The 17950-nt window shown below is 51.6% G+C and overlaps 1 protein-coding gene across 3 annotated transcripts; it reads right to left on the reverse strand.

The window, feature by feature from the left end:
• Window positions 1–1624: 1624 nt before the first annotated feature.
• SPATC1L (spermatogenesis and centriole associated 1 like) lies at window positions 1625–17367 on the reverse strand. Of its 3 annotated transcripts, XM_027584738.2 has the most exons (6): window positions 15250–17367; window positions 15071–15118; window positions 10385–10524; window positions 10174–10294; window positions 2752–2903; window positions 1625–2191 (listed from the first exon to the last, which is right to left on the reverse strand). In XM_027584738.2, exons 1-6 carry the CDS (start codon window positions 15449–15451, stop codon window positions 1865–1867), a joined length of 990 nt encoding a protein of 329 aa, XP_027440539.1. In that variant the 5' UTR covers window positions 15452–17367; the 3' UTR covers window positions 1625–1864. The 3 variants fall into 3 exon arrangements, with proteins under 3 accessions (XP_027440539.1, XP_027440537.1, XP_027440538.1); XM_027584736.2 differs by having other exon boundaries at window positions 10174–10524; window positions 15250–17362; XM_027584737.2 differs by lacking the exon at window positions 15071–15118 and having other exon boundaries at window positions 10174–10524; window positions 15250–17361.
• Between the last annotated feature and the right edge of the window lie 583 nt (window positions 17368–17950).

Raw genomic sequence — 17950 nt, forward strand, 5'->3', positions numbered from 1 at the left:
TCACACCTATTCCGCTTCTAGGTCCCACAGCGGGGTTGGGGAGCCTCAGCAGGACCTGGCAGACGGCAAAGGCCCAACAAAAGCATTCTTCCAAACCTGGGTCCTGCACCGAGGCTCACGCACAGAGAGCCTGCATCCCAGCGGTGCCCAGGAGTGCCCACCAGTCCCTCCTCCAACAAGCAGCCCTAGCACCAAATTTGTGCACCCTCCACAGGCCCCCAGGGTGGCAGAGTCCCCCAGCTGGAGGTTGGTGTCCAGTGGCTGGAAGGGGAGGACGGAGTCAGTTATGGACTGAATGGTGCCCACCCCCAAAATCATATGTGGAAGCACTAATCCCCAGCACCTCAGAATGCAGCTGTGTTTGGAGACAGGGTCTTTAAAAAGGTAATAAAGTTGGTCTCCTCCTCCAATTCCCCTCTTTTCATTTTTCGCTTCCTACTGTCTTTGAACCATGAGAGACGATGGACTCTGAGAAACAAACTGAGGGTTCTGGGGGGGGGGGGATGGGTTAGCCCGGTGATGGGTGTTACGGAGCTTAAGTAGCTACATCAAAAACTAATGATGTGATGTAAGGTGATTAACATTACATAATAAAATACAATTTAAAAAATAATTAAGTCATTAACAATGAATTTTAAAGCCTTTTAAAATAAAAGTATCTCTTTGGAAAAAAAAAGTAATAAAGTTAAAATTATGTCTGTCATAGGGTGACCCTAATCTCCTCTGACTGGTGTCCTTATAGTGAGAGGAAAGCAGGACAGAGACATGCACAGGGACAAGCATGTGAGGACACAGGGAGAAGGCGGCATCCACACGCCCAGGAGAGAGGCCTCAGGAGGAACCAGCCCTGTGAACGCCTTGACCTGCGACTTCTAGCCTCCAGCATGTCCTCTGAACCACCCTGTTCTGTGGTGCACGTTCTGGCTGCCCAAGCTGACGAAAGAGTACCCTAAGGTGCTGGGGCCTCTGGGACACATGGGCCTGTGAGGACCGAGGGATAGGTTGCCCCAGCTGAAGTTGGTCCAGACACCCCAATACTTTCATCCTCACACCCACAGCAGAGAAGTGACCAGAGACCCTCCACTCACAGCCGAGGCCCAGGAACGTGCCTGTGCCAGGCCCTGGTCCTGATTGGGGGCCCAGGAGGTCACCTGTCCTCAAGACCTCAGGAGAGACAGCTCGACCTGATGGCTCCATTGGGGGGAGGGGGTGTGTGTGCATCAAATCATCTCCCAAGTAAACAGATTCCCCGGAATCCACACAGCTGCATGGGCCCTCCTCTCTATCCAAGGTGTTGCCCTGGCTATCTTGAAATTCCTCCTTTTGAACAAGGGACCTGTGTTTTCATTTTGCACCACACTCTGCAGATTCTATAGCTGTCCTGCCCATATGGAATCCTTGCCTCAGGCTCTGCATTTGGGGAAACCGGCTGCTGTCCCCTTCAGGGGAGGAGACCGAGACCTCCGGGGGGAGGTCTGAGGGCTGGAGGGTCTGGGAGTCCAGCCTGAGCCCCAGCCTCTCCCCTCAAGGCTCTGTCCAGGCTTCATTCCACAAATACCGGCGGGCACCTCCTGTGGTGTTCTCCATGCCCTCAAAGAGCCAAAGGTAAATGTACACAGGTAAATAGATTATTTTAATAAAGTGCGACAGTGCCGCGCAGGTGTGGGCGGCGGGCGGGCTGGGCGCCTGGGGTGCGTGGCCCGGGCCGAGAGAGGCGCCTGCTCCAGCGCCTGCGGCCCTGGGCGCTCCGTCGGCGGACGCGGCTCTTCCCCCGGCCGGAGGGGACACGCAGGAGGCACGCGGCCCCCGGGATTGGAACAAACACGTTTATTGCAGGAAAGGCGCGGCGCGCGCCGGGGCGGGCTCACCAGGCGAAGAGCGGCTTGTGGTCCTCCTTGGAGAGCTCGCACAAGCAGGTGAGCAGCAGAAGCGAGTCGCCCAGGAACTTGGGGGGCACCACATCGATGACCAGCTTGCGCAGCGCGGCCGGGCTGCTGTGCAGCGGGTTGGCACGCAGGTCGGGCCGCTGCTTCAGGATGCCGTAGGTGTTGATGAGGAACTCGCTGAACACCGGGTGCACGTCCCGGTTGTAGCCCAGCCTCTCCAGGCGCGCCGTGAGCGTCAGGTAGCGGTGCGTCAGCTCATGCAGCTTCTTCTGGTCCACCGACCCGTCCAGGGACTTGATGGACGTCTGGGGGCACAGCGACCAGGTTTCCGTGAAGGAGGCTGCTGACACAGGGACGCGCGCCCAGAGCCGAGCCCCCAGCCCGGCAGAGCGCAGTGTCCCGGGTCCCAGCAGACAGTATCCGGGACCAGAGCCGGGCGCTCCCCCGCGAGCGCAGAGGCCGGAACGCACAAGGCCCTGTGGCCCCGGGAGCCACGGCCGAGACTGTCCCAGGCCACAGAGCGGCTGGGTGCCAACAGAGACGCTCCCGGCAGTGGGCTCATCACCCTCTGTCACACGTGGGCCTCCACAGTCCTCAGCTGTGCGAGCACCACAGTTGACGGGGCAGCAAGGGCACCCTTCCCCCAGGGCAGCAAGGGGGGCCCCGCGGCGAGGGAGGGGCCCTGGAGGCAGTGGGAGGACCCAGGGCAGGGAGGGATGCCAGGGTGGTGAGGGGCTACAGCAGGGAGGGGACCCTGGGATGGGAGGGCAACTTGCATCAGGGAGGGTCCCCGGGGCAGTGAGGCGCCCCCCCGTCAGGGAGGGAATCTGCGGCAGGGAGCGGACCCCAGGGCATAGAGGCATACCTGCTTGATCTTCTCAGGGATGTTGGACACGGTGAACCCATAGAGCCGGGTCACCCCCGGGAAGACATAGGCCAGAATGCGCCGGTCCAGCTGGAAGGCAATCTCCCCGACGATGCGCCCATCCTTCTCAGGGCTGGAGAAGCTCTGGATCTCTGTGAGGGGCGGGGGTAGTGAGACGGGCCCCGGGGCCCAGGACAGGGACGGTCAGGGGCCACCCGCCTTCCCCCTGCTGGCGCCCCGGGATCCATTTTAGGGAAAGGACCAACCTAAACGCGGCCCCTGCAGGTTTGGGGTGATGCCACTGGGGCCCTCCCCCCATCGTTGCTCCCCCTACCCCCAACGGTGAGGGTAAATACAAATGGAGAAGAAAACTTTGACTTTTCTGTTGCCAAAAGGGAGAGAGATCCTCTTCTCCCTCTTAGAGCAACCTGAGCAACCGATGAGCCTACGTCCTCTCTCTCTCTGCCCCTTTGAGACGGACAGAAACGTCTTTAAAAGCTTGTTTTTACAGCCCGGGATTGTCTTGTCCCTCGGCGCCAGGGGAGTCCGCCCAGGGACCTGGGTCAAGGGTGACCCCTGCTTATCACACAGTCCCCACCCCTACAACCAGGTACGTTAGGTGGGCCAGACGTGTCCCCTCCCTTCCTGAGGGCGGGGTGCCAGTTAACTTGGGAATGCATAAGTAACCCCGCCCCCAGGTCACGGGTCCAGGCTGCCTGGCTGTCTTGGCAGCCCGTGCATTGCAGGCTGGTTTCATGGGTACTTGATAATAAAAGCCTTCCCCACATTTGTGGAGAGGATTGCTGGGTTGGCAGGAGATCCTGTTTTTAATGATCTCCCTGACGTTACCAGATACATCACTCACCCTCCCCTCCCAAACCTGCTTCCCAACCTGCACCCCCATGGCAGCCTCTATGCATCAAACAGCAGGTATGCACCAGCACCCTTCGGAACCATGTGCTCTCCGAAAACCCCTGGTCAGATGCGTCTGACAGTGAGAGATCCAAAGTGAGCTGAGCCTGCGTCAGAGTCAGGCAGAGCCTCCGCACTGGAGACCCTCCATCCGACGGCGCCCCAGACTCGGGCTACCTCCACATTCTGCTCTTTCATCCCCACGAGAGACAGGAACAGCCCCATTTGCAGAGACTTTCCTAAAGCCCCTGGGGCTTTTCTGAACCTGAGCATGATGCAAACCCTCCAGGGCATCGACTGGGTGCAGCCTGCGGGGTCCATCTGGTGGGCAGGCTGTGCGTGCCTGGGCTGGGTGACCCAACACTCAGGACACCCCATAGCAGCCCCAGAGAACTCCCTGCATAGCCGTCTGTGCCGTGAATGCTGCAGGGCTCCAGGACCAGCTGTGCCTGTGGCCGTGGGCAGGCGTTTGCCCTCCTTGGCCCCATCCTGTGCCTGGGTCCACCTAACCACTCGACCCAGAAAGCTGCCAGGTCACTCACAGCACAGGAGGACGGTGGCCCCTCCCAGCACATAACAGCCCGTCAGCACGTAACAGCCCGTCAGCACGGGCTTATCAGCTCCTTTGAGGGCAGGCCGCTAATGTAGGGCCACCAGATGGCCACGGAGGATAGGCCCGGGGGGCACTGTGCTTTCGCTCCTTCAGCCACGCACCTCGGGCACTGAGCACCACGCACTGGGCACTGTGGGCACTGAGCACTGCGGGCGCTGAACAGGGAGCGTGGCTCTGCAGGTGGGGATGGGGAGCAGGGTGTGGATGCCCCAGGCAGACGGCCCCGCCTGAGCCACACGGCCCAGAGCCACGTGCTCCCCCATAGAACCCCATGAGGGCCTTGGAGCTGGGGGGGGGGCCCGAGGCCGAAGGGTCACAGGGTGGGGGAAGCAGGATATGAGCTGAGGCAGAGCAGGTTCCTGAGGGCGGAGGAGAAACGCTGGTGTGAAATGCTGGGGAGACGGGGCCACGGAGCTAGAGCTGCAGGACAGGCCATGGCCCCCAACACAGCCTTGGACCTAACTTAAAATTTTTTCTGAGACATAATCACATAGTATAAAATTCGCTCTCTTCAAGTATGCGCTTCAGATGTTTTTCTGTATTCACAGAGTTGTACAGCCGTCACCACAACCAAATTCCAAACAAAACCCTGTACCCGCTAGCAGTCACACGACGCTCTCCCGCAGCCCCTGCGAACACCAACGTACGTCCTGTCTCTGTGGACGCATCTATGCTGGACATGTCCACCAGCGTCGTCACGCAGGACGTGGCCCCGCATCTGGCCCCACACTGCTGTCCCTGAGGTCCGTCAGCGCTGAGCTCCTATGCTGAGTAGCACCGCATCGTGTGCAGGGACCGCATTCCGGTTGTCCCTTTGTCCGCTGACCGGCTTGGGGGCTATTGTGAATAATGCCGCCATGAACATTCACATAAAAAACTTTGTGTGGTCAAATGTGCTCAATTGCTTTAGATATATACGTAGGAGTGGAACTCTGGGACACATGGTAATTCTGTGTTTAATTTTTGATGAAATGCCAAACTGTTTCCACGGCAACAACATATATGCGTTCCAATGTCTCTACATCCTCACCAATGCCTGTGTTTGTCCCTCGTTTTTATGAAAGCCATCCTAGTGGGCATGCAGTGGTGTCTCATTGTGGTGTCATCAGCACTTTGCTGATGACGGATAATATTGAGCATCTGTTCACGTGCTTATTCTCCTTTTGTATGTCTTCTCTGAGGTAATGTTCCTTTGAGTTCTTTGCCCATTTGTAATCGGATTGTTTGTCTTTTTACTGTTGAGTTGTGGAGAGTTCTTATATAGCCTGGGTACTAGTCCCTTATCATCTGATTGACAAATATTTTCTCCCACTCTGTGGGTTGAATTCATTTTCTTGAAATGTGTTCCTTTGAAATACATAAGTTTTTACTTTTGATAAAGCCCAGACTATATACTTTTCCTTTTGTTGCTCATGCTTTTGGTGTCACATCTAAAAATCTCTTGCCAAATCCAAGGTTATATGTTTTATCTCTGTGCTTTCCTCTAAGAGTTTTATGTCTTGAGCTCTTTTAGATTTTTTACATTTGAGTTAATGTCTTGAGCTCTTTTATATTTTCTACACTTTGAGTTAATTCTTGTTTGTGGTGTGAGGGCCAGCTTCACTCTCATGGATGTGTTTGTCCACCCCGCACCATTTGTTGCAGACTGTTCTCTCTCCGTTGAATTGTCTTGGTGGCTTGTTGCATATTAAACCTATAAATGCTTGGGCTTATTTCTGGACTCTCAGTTCTACTCCACTGATCTCTGTACGTCTGTCCTTAAGACTGCCACACTGTCTGCATTGCTGTAGCTTTATAGTAAGTTTCAGAACTGGAAGGTGTGAGTCCTCCGATTTTGCTCTCCTTTCTCAAGATTCTTTTGCCTCTTCTGGGTCCCTTACATTTCCACCTGAATTTCAGGATGATTTTGGCAATTTCTGCAAGGAAGCCAGCTGGGATTTTGACAGGGACTTGTGTTGAATTTGCAGATCAATTTGGAGAGTGCTGCCATCTTAATAATATGAAGTCATCTGGCCCATGAACACAAGATGTTTTTCCACTTATTCGAGTCCTCTTCACTTTCTTTCAGCCGTGCAGTGTAGTTTCAGTGTGCTCCTTCCCTGATCACTTTGCAAAGCTGCAGCAGCTACCTGGGAGTTAGGGCTGAGAACCAGACTCACTGCCCAGCAACACATCAAGGCACATGAGGGGCACAGAGGTGCAGGGTGCAAACTCCCTTCTACATTAATACACCCCTCTCACCAGGAATCAGCCTCTCTTCTCACCCCTGTCTTTAACGCATAAATTAGATGGAAGAAGTGATATACACCTAAGATGTTCTAGAAATCATTTCTTGTCCAACCTGGGCCTTCCAAGATCCAGCCAAAATCTATTCTTCAAAGAAAAAGTCAATAAAATTGACAAACCTCTAGCCAGACATATTAGGGAAAAAGAGAAAGAAGACAAACACTACCACTACCAGAAAATGGAGATGGTATCACTGCAGATCCTACAGATGTTAAAAGGATAATAATGGAACATTAGAAACAATTTTATGCTAATAAATTTGACAAGATAGAGGAAATGGACCAATTCCTTAAAAAACACAAAAATTCACTATTGTGAGTGAAGGCCAAAGCTCCCTCAAGAAGAAATAGATAATTTGAATAGCCGTATATCAACTAAGGAAATTGAATTTTCAGCAGGGGAAACATTCCTACAAAGAAAATTAAAGGCTCAGGTGGTTTCAGTGGTGAGTTTTACAAAATGTCTAAAGAGTAAATAATACCAATTTTGTAAAAACTCTTCTAGATAATTAAAAAGGATGGAGCACTTTCTACCTCATTCTCTGAAGTCAACACTAACCTGGTACCAAAACCAGAAAATGACATTTAAAAAAACTATAGCCCAATATCCTTCATAGACTGTAAAAATTCTCAACAAAAGTTTAGGAAATTAAATCCAACAATACAAAAAAGTATAATACATGATGACCAAGTGAGGTTTATCTCAGGAATGCAAGGTTGGTTTATAATTCAAAAATCAATCAATGCAGTGTGCCTGGCTGGCTCAGTCAGTAGAGCATGTGACTCTCGATCTCAGGGTTGTAAGTTCAAGCTCCACATTGGGTGTAGAGATTACTTAAAAATAAGAAAATCTTTTTAAAAAATCAATGTAATTAACCATATTTGCAGAAATAGACTACAAATAAAAACCAAATGCTCATCCTAATAGATGCAGAAAAAGCACTTGACAAAATCCAATATCCATTCATTATAACTCTTAGAAAACTAGGAATTAAAGGGAGCTTCCTCAACCTGATAAAGGGTACCTACAAAGACCTGAGCTAACATCATACTCAACAGTGACAGACTGAATGCTTTTCTCCTAAATTAGGAAAAGACAAAAATGTCCACTGTCACCATTTCTATTCAACATGTGCTAGAAATTCTAGCCAATGCAATAAGACAAGGAAAAAAAATAAAAGGAATACAAACTAAAAATGAAAAAATAAACTTGTCTTTATTCACAAATGACACAATCATATATCCTAAGGAATCCACAAAAAGCTCCTGTAACAAGTAAATGAGTTCAGTAAGGTTGCAAGATACAAAGTCGTGTTTTGTGAGGGTTCTCCAGAGAAATAGAAACAGAACCAATATGGTGTGGGTGTGTGTGTATGTGTTGGGGGTGGGGAGTAAGGAATCAGCTCATGTGATTACAGAGACTAACAAGTCTCAAGATCTGCAAGGTGAGTCAGCAAGTAGAAACCTGGAGGGACTGAAAGTGTTGCTCTAGCCTAACTTTGAAGGTCTGAGAACCAAGAGAACCAATGGTGTGATTTCAGTCCAGAGTACTGCAGGCTTGAGACTCAAGAAGAAGTGATGTTTCAGGTCAAGTCCAAAGACAGTCAGACAGGAGGAATTCTATCCTCCTCAGGGTAGAGGAGGATAATTTTGTCCTATGCAGGCCTTCAACTGATTAGATGAGGCCCACCCACACTGGGCAGCAGGGGGCGCAAAATGCTTATTCAGTCTATTGATTTAAATGTTAAACTCACCCAAAACGCTTCCCCAGAAACACCCAGAATGTCTGACTAAATATCTGGGTACTTCATGGCCCAGTCAAGTTGACAAATATGATTAAGCATCACAGAAATAAATATACAAAAACCAATTGTGCTACCATAAACTAGAAATGAACAATCAGAAATTGATAACGATAAAGGCAAGTATTTCCTATAGCATTAAAAGTGAAAATACTAAGGGGTCACTTTAACAAAAATGTGCAAGATCCAAACTTAGAAAACTATAAACATTGTTGAGAGAAATTTTTAAACAACTACATAAACAGAGAGATATACAGTATTCGTGGATCTAAAGGTTCAATATTGTTAAAAGTGTCATTTCCCTGAAAATTAACCTAATCAATCTGTACATGCAGGGCAATCCCAAACTCCTAGCAAGATTTTTTGTAAAAACAGACAAGTTGAGGGGCACTTGGGTGGCTCAGTCAGTTGGGTGTCCAACTCTTGATTTTGGCTCAGGTCTGATCTCAGGGCATTGGGATCAAGCCCCACATTTGGCTCTGTGCTCAGTGGGGTGTCTGCTTGGGTTTCTCTCTCCCTCTCCTTCTCCCTCTGCCCCTCCCCTCCTCTAAAATAAATAAATAAATCTTTAAAAAAAAAAAACAGGGGCGTCTGGTTGGCTCAGTCATTAAATGTCTGCCTTCGGCTCAGGTCATGATCCACGGGTCCTGGGATCGAGCCCCGCATCGGGCTCCCAGCTCGATGGGAAGTCTGCTTCTCCCTCTCCCACTCCCCCTGCTTGTGTTCCCTCTCTCGCTGTGTCTCTCTCTGTCAAAAAAATAAAATAAAATAAAATAAAATAAAATAGACAAGTTGATTCTAAAATTCATATGGAAATGCAAAGGACCTACAATAGCCAGAAAAACTTTGAAAAAGGAGAGCAAAGTTGAAGAACATATACCACCTGATTAACAATCTTACTTTAAAGCTACAGTAATCGAGACAGTGTGCATTGGAATCAACACAGACAGATAAATAGAATAGCATGGAGGATCCAGAAACACACTTATACAGATATGGATGAAAGTGTCAAGGCAGGGGCGCCTGGGTGGCTGAGATGGTTAAGCGTCTGCCTTCAGCTCAGGTCATGATCCCAGGGTCATGGGATCGAGCCCCACATCGGGCTGCTGGCTCAGCGAGGAGCCTGCTTCTCCCTCTGCCTCTCTCCCTGCTCATGCTTTCTCTCTCTGTATCTCTGTGTCTCAAATGAACTTTTAAAAAAAAGTGTCAAGGCAATTCAATGGAGAAAAAAATAATCTTTCTGAACACTGATTCTGGAAGAAGTAGCGATCTAATGTGAATCTCATACCACGTACAAAAACTGACTTGAAATTGATCAGAAACCTAAATGTAAAACCTAAACCCATAAAACTTCTAGAAGAACACACAGGAGAGAATCTTTGTGACCTTCAGTGTGACAAAGATTTCTTAAATCTGACACAAAAAGCATGAACTACATAAAAGAAAAAAATCAATAAACCGGACTTCATCAAATGAAACAGTTTTGCTCTTTAAAGAACACATGCAAATGGAAAAGCCACAGATTGGGGGACCACATTTGCAAAACATTTGCCCAGAAAAGGACTCGTGTGCAGAATATATGAAGAACTCTGACAACTGGATCATAAGAAGATAAGCAACTCAATTTTTTTTTTTAATAGGCAAAAAATTTTAACAGAAAAGCCCCAGACCCTGGCCTCCTAGCCACACTCTCTACCCTCTGCTGGAAAATGGAGACGCTTTGGCCAGCTGGCCACCAGCCCACCCTCCCCGGCTGCCCGCCACCACATCCCGGTGCCCACCCTGGTGCCCACCCCCTGCTGGGCCATACCGTTAAGGTAGTAGCTCCTCCTGGTCCTGTCCCCAGAGGGCAGGCTGCTCTCCGAGAAGCACACTTTCTTGGGCCGGACCATCTCCCTGGGCTCCAGCAGGGTCTTGTCCGCCAGCGGGTCCTGCAAGGGGCTCAGGAGTGGGGACAGCTTCCTGTCAGTGCCTCGGGGTACACGCAGCTCGAGGGGACTGAGGAAAGCCTTGACGGGCACCTGGGTGGAGGCTGCATAGCCAGGGGAGACATCGTCCTCACTGGAGATGGGGGCGTGCGAGCACAGCAGGTCCTCCAGGGAGGACGTCTGCAGCTGGGAGGGTGCATCAGGGGCACTGGAGAACCTTCCAAAGTCTGCAACTGGGAGGGGGAGGGAGGGGAAGTCAGGCTCTGTTCCTGAAACACCCCTAAGGAGGGAGAGATTACTGAAGAACACCTGCGTGCCCAGCCTCAGGCTGTGACACCCCACCCCGTGCTTCAGAGCCTTCCTCCTCGCTCTACAGAAGATGGCACTGTGGGTGCCCACCCCATCCAAGGAAGCCACCAGCCTCACGTTCATGAGCAAGGCAAGCGTGCATGCCTCCATGCGCTTCCTACCCACCCGTGCCTCCACACACAGTACCGAGGGACTTGTATATGCTTTTACATTTTTACATAAATGGTATCATCCTATACATGTTTTATTCTGCCGCATACCTTTTTGCTGCAGCGTTATCTTTTTTGGGAATTTGTCCATGTTGAGTTGTCTGGTAGCTTACCTGACACATTTAACCGTTTCAGGCCACATGTGTGATACACACACACACACACACACACACACACACACACACACACACACACAGAGCAATTTTCATACCCGTTGCTCTGTTGATAGACATGAGGGTTATTCCTGGTTTCCTTGAAAAAGCTATAATCAGCATCCCATAATATGCTTCCTTGCTCACAGTGAGCACCCTCCACCATCTGCACTGGGCTCAGGTGTGTGCCTGTCAAACTTTCTCTGTGATCTACATTAGTAGAATGTAGAACATTCCAGCAGCTGCACCAGTCCTAGGTAAGCACAGACCAGGCTGATGACATCACATGGCTTTTCCCTAATCCCCAGTGACGCTGAACATCCTGTCATATATGCTTACTAGCCCCTCAGGTTTTCTTTAGGTGATTTATCTTTGCCTTTTCTCTGTTCGTTTTAGGATTTTGGGGAAGAGCGCGGGGGGGGGGGGGGGGGCAGGGGGGAGGTGAGTAGTCTTGAAAATTATTTGTAGCAGCTCTTTTTCTCCTGCATACTAACTCCTTATTGATGAAAAGTGTTGTAAATGTCTTCTTCCATCGGGTGCCTTGCTTATATTTTAATCTCTTTTATAGTGACTTGTCATGCAGAATTTTTCAAATTATAATGTAATCAATTTTAACTTATTGATTCTTTTTGTGATTTAAAATAATCCTTTTCTGTTCCCATATGACCAACTTGTTCTCCTAGCAATAAGGCAAATATATACTTGAAAAATAGTGTTTTTTAAGAGTTATAATGAAAAATTATAGGGGCACCTGGCTGGCTCGGTTGGAGGAGCATGCAACTCTTGATCTCAGGGTTGTTGGGGTAGAGATTACTTAAATAAATAAAACGTGAAAAAAAAGAAAAATTATATCCTAAGATATACCTCCTCAGGAACCAATGAATCTACCTCCAGCAATGTTTTCCTAGGAAAAAAAATGTTCAAAAAAAGAACAGCCATCAGGATGTGTCTTGCCTCCTGTCTGCCCACTTGACCAAAATGGCCATTCCCGTGGGCCTGCTGAGGGGCCTCACAGTGTCCTGATCAGTCCAGAAACGGCCCATGGAGCACCCTTCCAGAGATCAAGAATGCAACACAAGAGCACCTCTGGCTGCCCCAGGGCTCGGGACTCAGACCTCCTGAGGGCAGGCGGCCTCCCCACAGAGGGCAAGGGCCTGTGCTAGAGGGACTTCTGTTGTGCTCAGCTGGGTTTGGGCTTTGTTTTGTTCCTATTTAGTGAGTTGTGATTCCCTTCTGTTACTCACAAGCCTTCAGTAAAGTTGTGTTAACATTAAAAAAACAAAAATGTTTAATCTTCAGTCAAGTCCAAAAAGTAGGCACATTTGCAGGCTACATTTTAATGAAACTATACATGAATAACAAGCATCGGCACAAAATTCCATTCCTCAGAAGTAAAAGCAATCACATCAAGGAAGAAATGAAAAAATGATTATTGAGAAATAATGAAAATCAGAACACTATGTACATTTAAATCAGAACACAAATGTACATGAGTACATTTAAAACTGTATTTGGATTGAAATTAGTGATTTAAATGCTTTAATTACTTTTTAAAAATCATCAAAAAAATAAGCATTCAGATCAAGACATGAAGAGGAGGTTCTAAGAAACAGAAAATCTAGAAACAGTGGAAATGACAGCAGGAATACCCTGGAAGCAGCTCCACGAAACGTCAACAAGACCGCAAAGCTGCGGACAGTGACTCTGGGGAAACAGAAAACATGAGGAGATGAAACCGGGAATGAGAAAAGCAACATCAGAAAGACCAGGAAGAGGCGAGAATCGCCGCCCCGTCACCAAGATCACAGTCATGGGAGAGCTCTCGCCGAAAGGTGTTTTTAAATGACTCAGTAAGAAGCAGAAAATCTAAATGGACCAATAAGCAAAGAAGACAAATCTAGAAGTTACAAAACCATTATGCTCCAAGGGCACGGGCCTGCGGGGTGACAGTAAGTTCTTTCAGATTCCAAATGATTCTTAATCCCTACGCCACATGAACAAGGTTGGAACACTGAAAAAAAATGAAAAGATGCTTGATCGAGGTTATAAACCGGTCACAACTCTGATGTCAAATCCCCACACAGAAAACCCACAGACGGAAAACCAAAACCAGAACTCACATAGGAACTGAGTCCCGAGATCCTGAGCGAAGCCCCATCCCAGCAGATGCCAGGGCAGCCGGCCGGAGCCCAGGACCGCGAGGCCTCTGGGTGGAGCAGGCCGAGGGCCCCAGCCGAGGGCACCCCATCCCAGCTGGACCGGGGTCACGGAAATTGAACACGACAAGCTTGTTCTCAATTTTTCTTGTTCTTTAGAAAGGACTAGAAGGGTCCTCCCAGTGCCCAGCCTGCGTGTCCCCCGCCCCCAGGCCCACCCGCTGGCTGCCGATGCCAGGGTTCTGAGAGTTCCAAGGGCAAAGACAAAGGCAGAATTAACAAGTACACACACACTGTCGATCTCATTTAAAATGGTCCTTGGCACACAGTGCAGTTGTAGACTCAGAACAGAACACACTGAGAAACTTAGCAGCCCGGGACCCTCCCCCGGAGCGTGGCTGTGTGTGGCCCTGGGGTCACGAAGGTGCCGGGGCCGGCAGGGTGCCAAGGCCACAGCCTGGCGGAGCGCGTCCAGCGGCTTCTATCTCAACAGTTCAACAGCACCGGGCCCTTGACCCAAGGGTTTCCCGCCATGACCCCTGCGGCAGGTCTGCCCTGCCCTGGCTGCTGTGGTGGGGAACGGTGGGGGCCGTCAACGTGCACAACAGCTCAACTCTGCTTAGGGAAACCCAAACAACCCCCTGGGACAGGCACATGAACATATCCACCACACATTTCAGAGGGAGACCCAGGAAAACGTTGACAGTGGCTGACTTTGGGCATGGGGCCAGGAGCTGGGGCCTGGCCTGGTACGTTACATCCTCCTGGGGTATTTGTAAGTTTGCCATGAGTACGTGTTGTTGAACAAAGAAAACGGGTTTTAAAGCACATCCTGCTTTGAAGGCAGATGCTAAGGGACTGTGAGAAACGTGAGCTGTTGCGGGGGGAGCTCCCTTCGGTTCACAAACTCCTGCCACCGTGCAAGAGTAGTTCCAAACTTCAGTCCCCAAAGAAGGCTGAGGGCCAGGGCCAGGCCTGCAGGCAGCGTCCCAGAGCCCCAGGCACGGGGGTGGCCCTGACTGCAGTGGAGCTGGCCCCTCCCCAAGGATGGCCGGGGCCTCGCTGACCTTGGCCCACACCCTGCAGCAGGGGCTCCAGGCCTCTCTGTGAAAGGCTTGGTGGCCTTAGGCTGGCCAGGGGCTGGAGCTCCTGCTAAGACTGGTGTCCTGCCAAGTCTGGGCTTGCTGGGGGTGACCCACAGGTAGGGGTGTCGGCTGCCATCCCAGAGACGCCACCCTGACTTGGGCCCCGACCAGGGTCCCCCTAGGAGCAGCCCGGCTTGAGTGAGAGTCTGCACCTCTCCTGACCCAGCGCCAGAGGAACAGAGAGGGGGGAAGGCCCCAGGGCTCCTGCCACTGCAGACGCAGGGGTGGCTCTGAGCCCTTGGAGGAGGCCCCAGGCTGACCCGATTCTCCAGACAAAGGACAATGGAGCCACACTGGGTTTGTGACTCTTGGCAGGAGTCACAGCACCGACAAGGCTTGGGGACAAGTGCCTTTGGCAGCCACCACACAAGGGCATCCCCGGTGGCCCAAAAAGGCAGTCCTGGCCCCCCGTTGTGGGATGTCACATAGGGGACAAGGCCCTGTGCGGCCAGTCATCCTCAGCAAGTGTCTGGTGACAAGCATGTGCCTTGGCAGCTGGTGAGAGCTCAGGACTGGTAGGCGTTTCCCAGGCGCCCCTTTGGGCGGCATTATTCTCTTCCCGCCACCCCCCCAACCACCTCCACCCCCCCACCGCCCTCTGCTTGTCCCGAGCTCCCTCTTCAAGGTCCCCCTTGAGGCTGAAGGAATCCAGGTGCCATGAAGGACCCCAGGGACATGCTTGCTCACAGGGCTTTGCACCCATGAGCTCCGTGCGGGGGGCTGGTGGGTGGCAGCCACTGCTATGGGGGCTAACCCCCCACCCCGTTTTCCAGGTGTGGACTTAGTGGCCCAGAGAGAAGGGCCTTACCTGAGGACACACAGCAGAATGGGGAACCGGGTCTTGGTTTACTCAGACCTGAGGGAAGGAAGGGGGCCCGAGAGCACCGGCGTCAGCAGGCCAGGCCCTGCCTGCGCCCTGCGGCCTCCCCTCGGCTCCCGGGAGCCCCGCAGCCAGCTAGCCCTGGCTGCCCAGGCCCGTGGCCTCACCTGCACTCCCAGGGGAGCAGTCCTCGGGGTAGGTGGGCACCTTGGTGAAGAGGAGGTCTCGGCTTCCGAGACCACAGCGCTCCTGGCAGCTCTCACTGAGCAGACGCTTCAGCATCTGGTTCTCCTTCATTAGGCGCACCTGCTTCTTCAGGTCTGCGTTCTCACTCATGAGCCTGTTCATCAGCTCGCTGCCCTCGGCCATGGCCACGTCTTCACGTGCTCACGTGTGGGCCTGCGGCCCCATGGAGGTGGAAATCCAGAGCCCACAGGCGCTCCAGAAACAGCCCAAGGTCCTGGAGTTCCACGGCTGTCTGGCCTTCCGCGGCCTTGTGATGTCGCCCGCCCTTAAAGAGCCAGCCCCCCCCCGCCGGCGCCGGACCACCCACTCCACCCACAGACCTTGCCTCCAGGGCCAGCACCCACAGAGCGACACCTCCGGCCGAGGGGGCTGCCAAGCAGAACACAGGGAGCGGATGGGAGAAATGGGGATGGGGCTTGTGGGGAGGGCAGCTCAGGCCGAGACGGGAATGCTCCAGCCCCTCCTAGGAACAGCCAGAGCACTGGGCTGAGGTGCAGGGTGGGCCATCCACGCCCTGTGGTGTGCACAGGCCTCAGGGGGACTCTGCCTTCACTCTGCGTGACTTGTGGTGTCCCTCCCCATGAGCCATCAGCCCTCCCATGGTTCTCATGTGGCTCCGCACTCTGCGGGATCAGCAGGGTCCCCCAGAACCTGGGCCAGTGTCTGGTGTGCAGACAGATGTCAGGGTGCACCCCTGGGATGCACACTTAAGGAAGGAGGGGCAGTGGGGCCGCAGGAGATGAGCTCAGGTGCCCCCAACAGCCCCCAGGCCCCGTGGACTCCAGGCGGGCTCTGAGGCGCTGGCAGTTGGAGGCCGCCTGTTGACCACACATCCCTTGGAAAGAAGGCTGTGAGCCCTGAGTGTCTGGAACACTGACCGTTACTGGACCTAACTGAAGGCTCCCCTGACCAGGCACAAGGGCCGTGCGGACCAATCACACGCAGACCTGTGCTCACAGAGTCCTGCCAGGGTGTGGATTTCGGGCCCTGGTTAGTGGGACCACCGCGGAGCCCACGCCAACACCCACTCTGCCAACTAACTACTCAGGAGGGAAAGTGAACTCAGCACTGTTTCCTGGCTCTGAAGTTCTTGGTCGAGCTTCTCGGCAGCCGTGAGGCAACAGTGGGATCATCTCCTGATCCTCTTGGGACGAGATACAGTCCAAACAAGGAGCCAACACGTCCTCCATCCCCTTCAGCCCCAACACCACGCGGCGTCAAGGGCACTTGGTGCAGGGGCTGGGGCTCCAGGCCAAACAAAGTCATTATTTCCCCCCAGACTGCCAAGTCAGCATAAGGTTGCTTCAAGAGGAGAAAGCCTCAAGTCAGGTTTTGTGGAAAAGAAAAGAGGATTTCTACGTCCCAAACGTACCTTATACAACCTGAGAAAGACCCGGTGTCTGGACCCACAGCCTCTCACACCAGACAAGGACAGCGGACATGTGGACAGCCCCCACTGAGCAAGGGTGTGCAGGAGCTCCCAGGACTCCCAGATGAGAGCAAGGCCTCCCCCCACACTGGCCCCTCCCGTGTCATTTAAATGCCACTTTCTACTACCCCTAGAAAACCTTCTGGACACCGCACCCCCTCCAGCCACAGGCCCATCACCCTCTGCCAGTTTTCTGATCATGATGCAACATCCTTTTATCACTAGATTCAATTTAATACTAGTGTGTTAAGTATTTTCTGTGTGTGAGGGAAACTGATCTGAATGTCCTTTTCCTGTAACGTCCTGGTCTGGTTTTGCTATCAAGGTCGTGCTGACCTTATAAAAGGAGTTGCAAAGTATTCCCTCCTCCTCTAATATCTGGATATTTGTGTTAGGTTGTTAACTGCTTTCTTCACTTTTTGATAAAATTCACCGGGAAGCCATCTGAGCCTGGAGCTTTCTTCTGGAAAAGCTTTAAATTTCAAATTCAATTTCTAAAATAGATACGAGGCTATCTAAATTCCCCACTTCTTTTCATGACCACCTAGATGACAACTGTGTCTTTCAGGGAGTTTGTCCGTCTGTGTTGTGGCATACTGGCGAGCAGCCCATGACATTCCCTCCCTGTACTGACTCTGCGGCCTCATGCCTCTGAGCACAGACGGATGCGCGGCCAAGGCAGAAAACTGAGTGTGAACACGGAGCAGCAGCGTTGGCAGATGGGTGCGGCAGGATGTAAGGACCCGCAAGCGGGGCAGTGGGAGTGGGCGGATGCAGAGAGGGGGCGGGATGGCGAACTCAGGCTGACCATACCAGGGCAGCAGGCCTGGAGGTGACCAGGCTGGACAGCCAGCTTGTCTGCAGGACCTGTGGCGATGCACATTTTCTATGCCTGTGGTAGGTTTTCTTTCTTTCTTGATCAGACCAGAGGCTTGTTAATTTTCTCAAAGCATCAACTTCCGGTTTCACTGATCTCCATTAAGCCTCCTACAGCATTTAACTTGCACTCTTTTATCTGGTTATTTCCTTCCTTCTACTTTGGTTTTAGGTTTCTTAAGGTGGACACTTAGATCACTGGTTTGAAACCTGATTTACAGCATTAACATGTAAGCCTGCAACCATTTCTGTAAGCACTGCTTTAGCTACATCCCACAAACTCTTATGTCATTGTTTTCATTTAGCTTGAAATATTT

This window comes from Zalophus californianus, chromosome 1 (assembly GCF_009762305.2).
Source record: "Zalophus californianus isolate mZalCal1 chromosome 1, mZalCal1.pri.v2, whole genome shotgun sequence".
Classification (NCBI taxonomy): Eukaryota; Metazoa; Chordata; class Mammalia; order Carnivora; family Otariidae; genus Zalophus; species Zalophus californianus.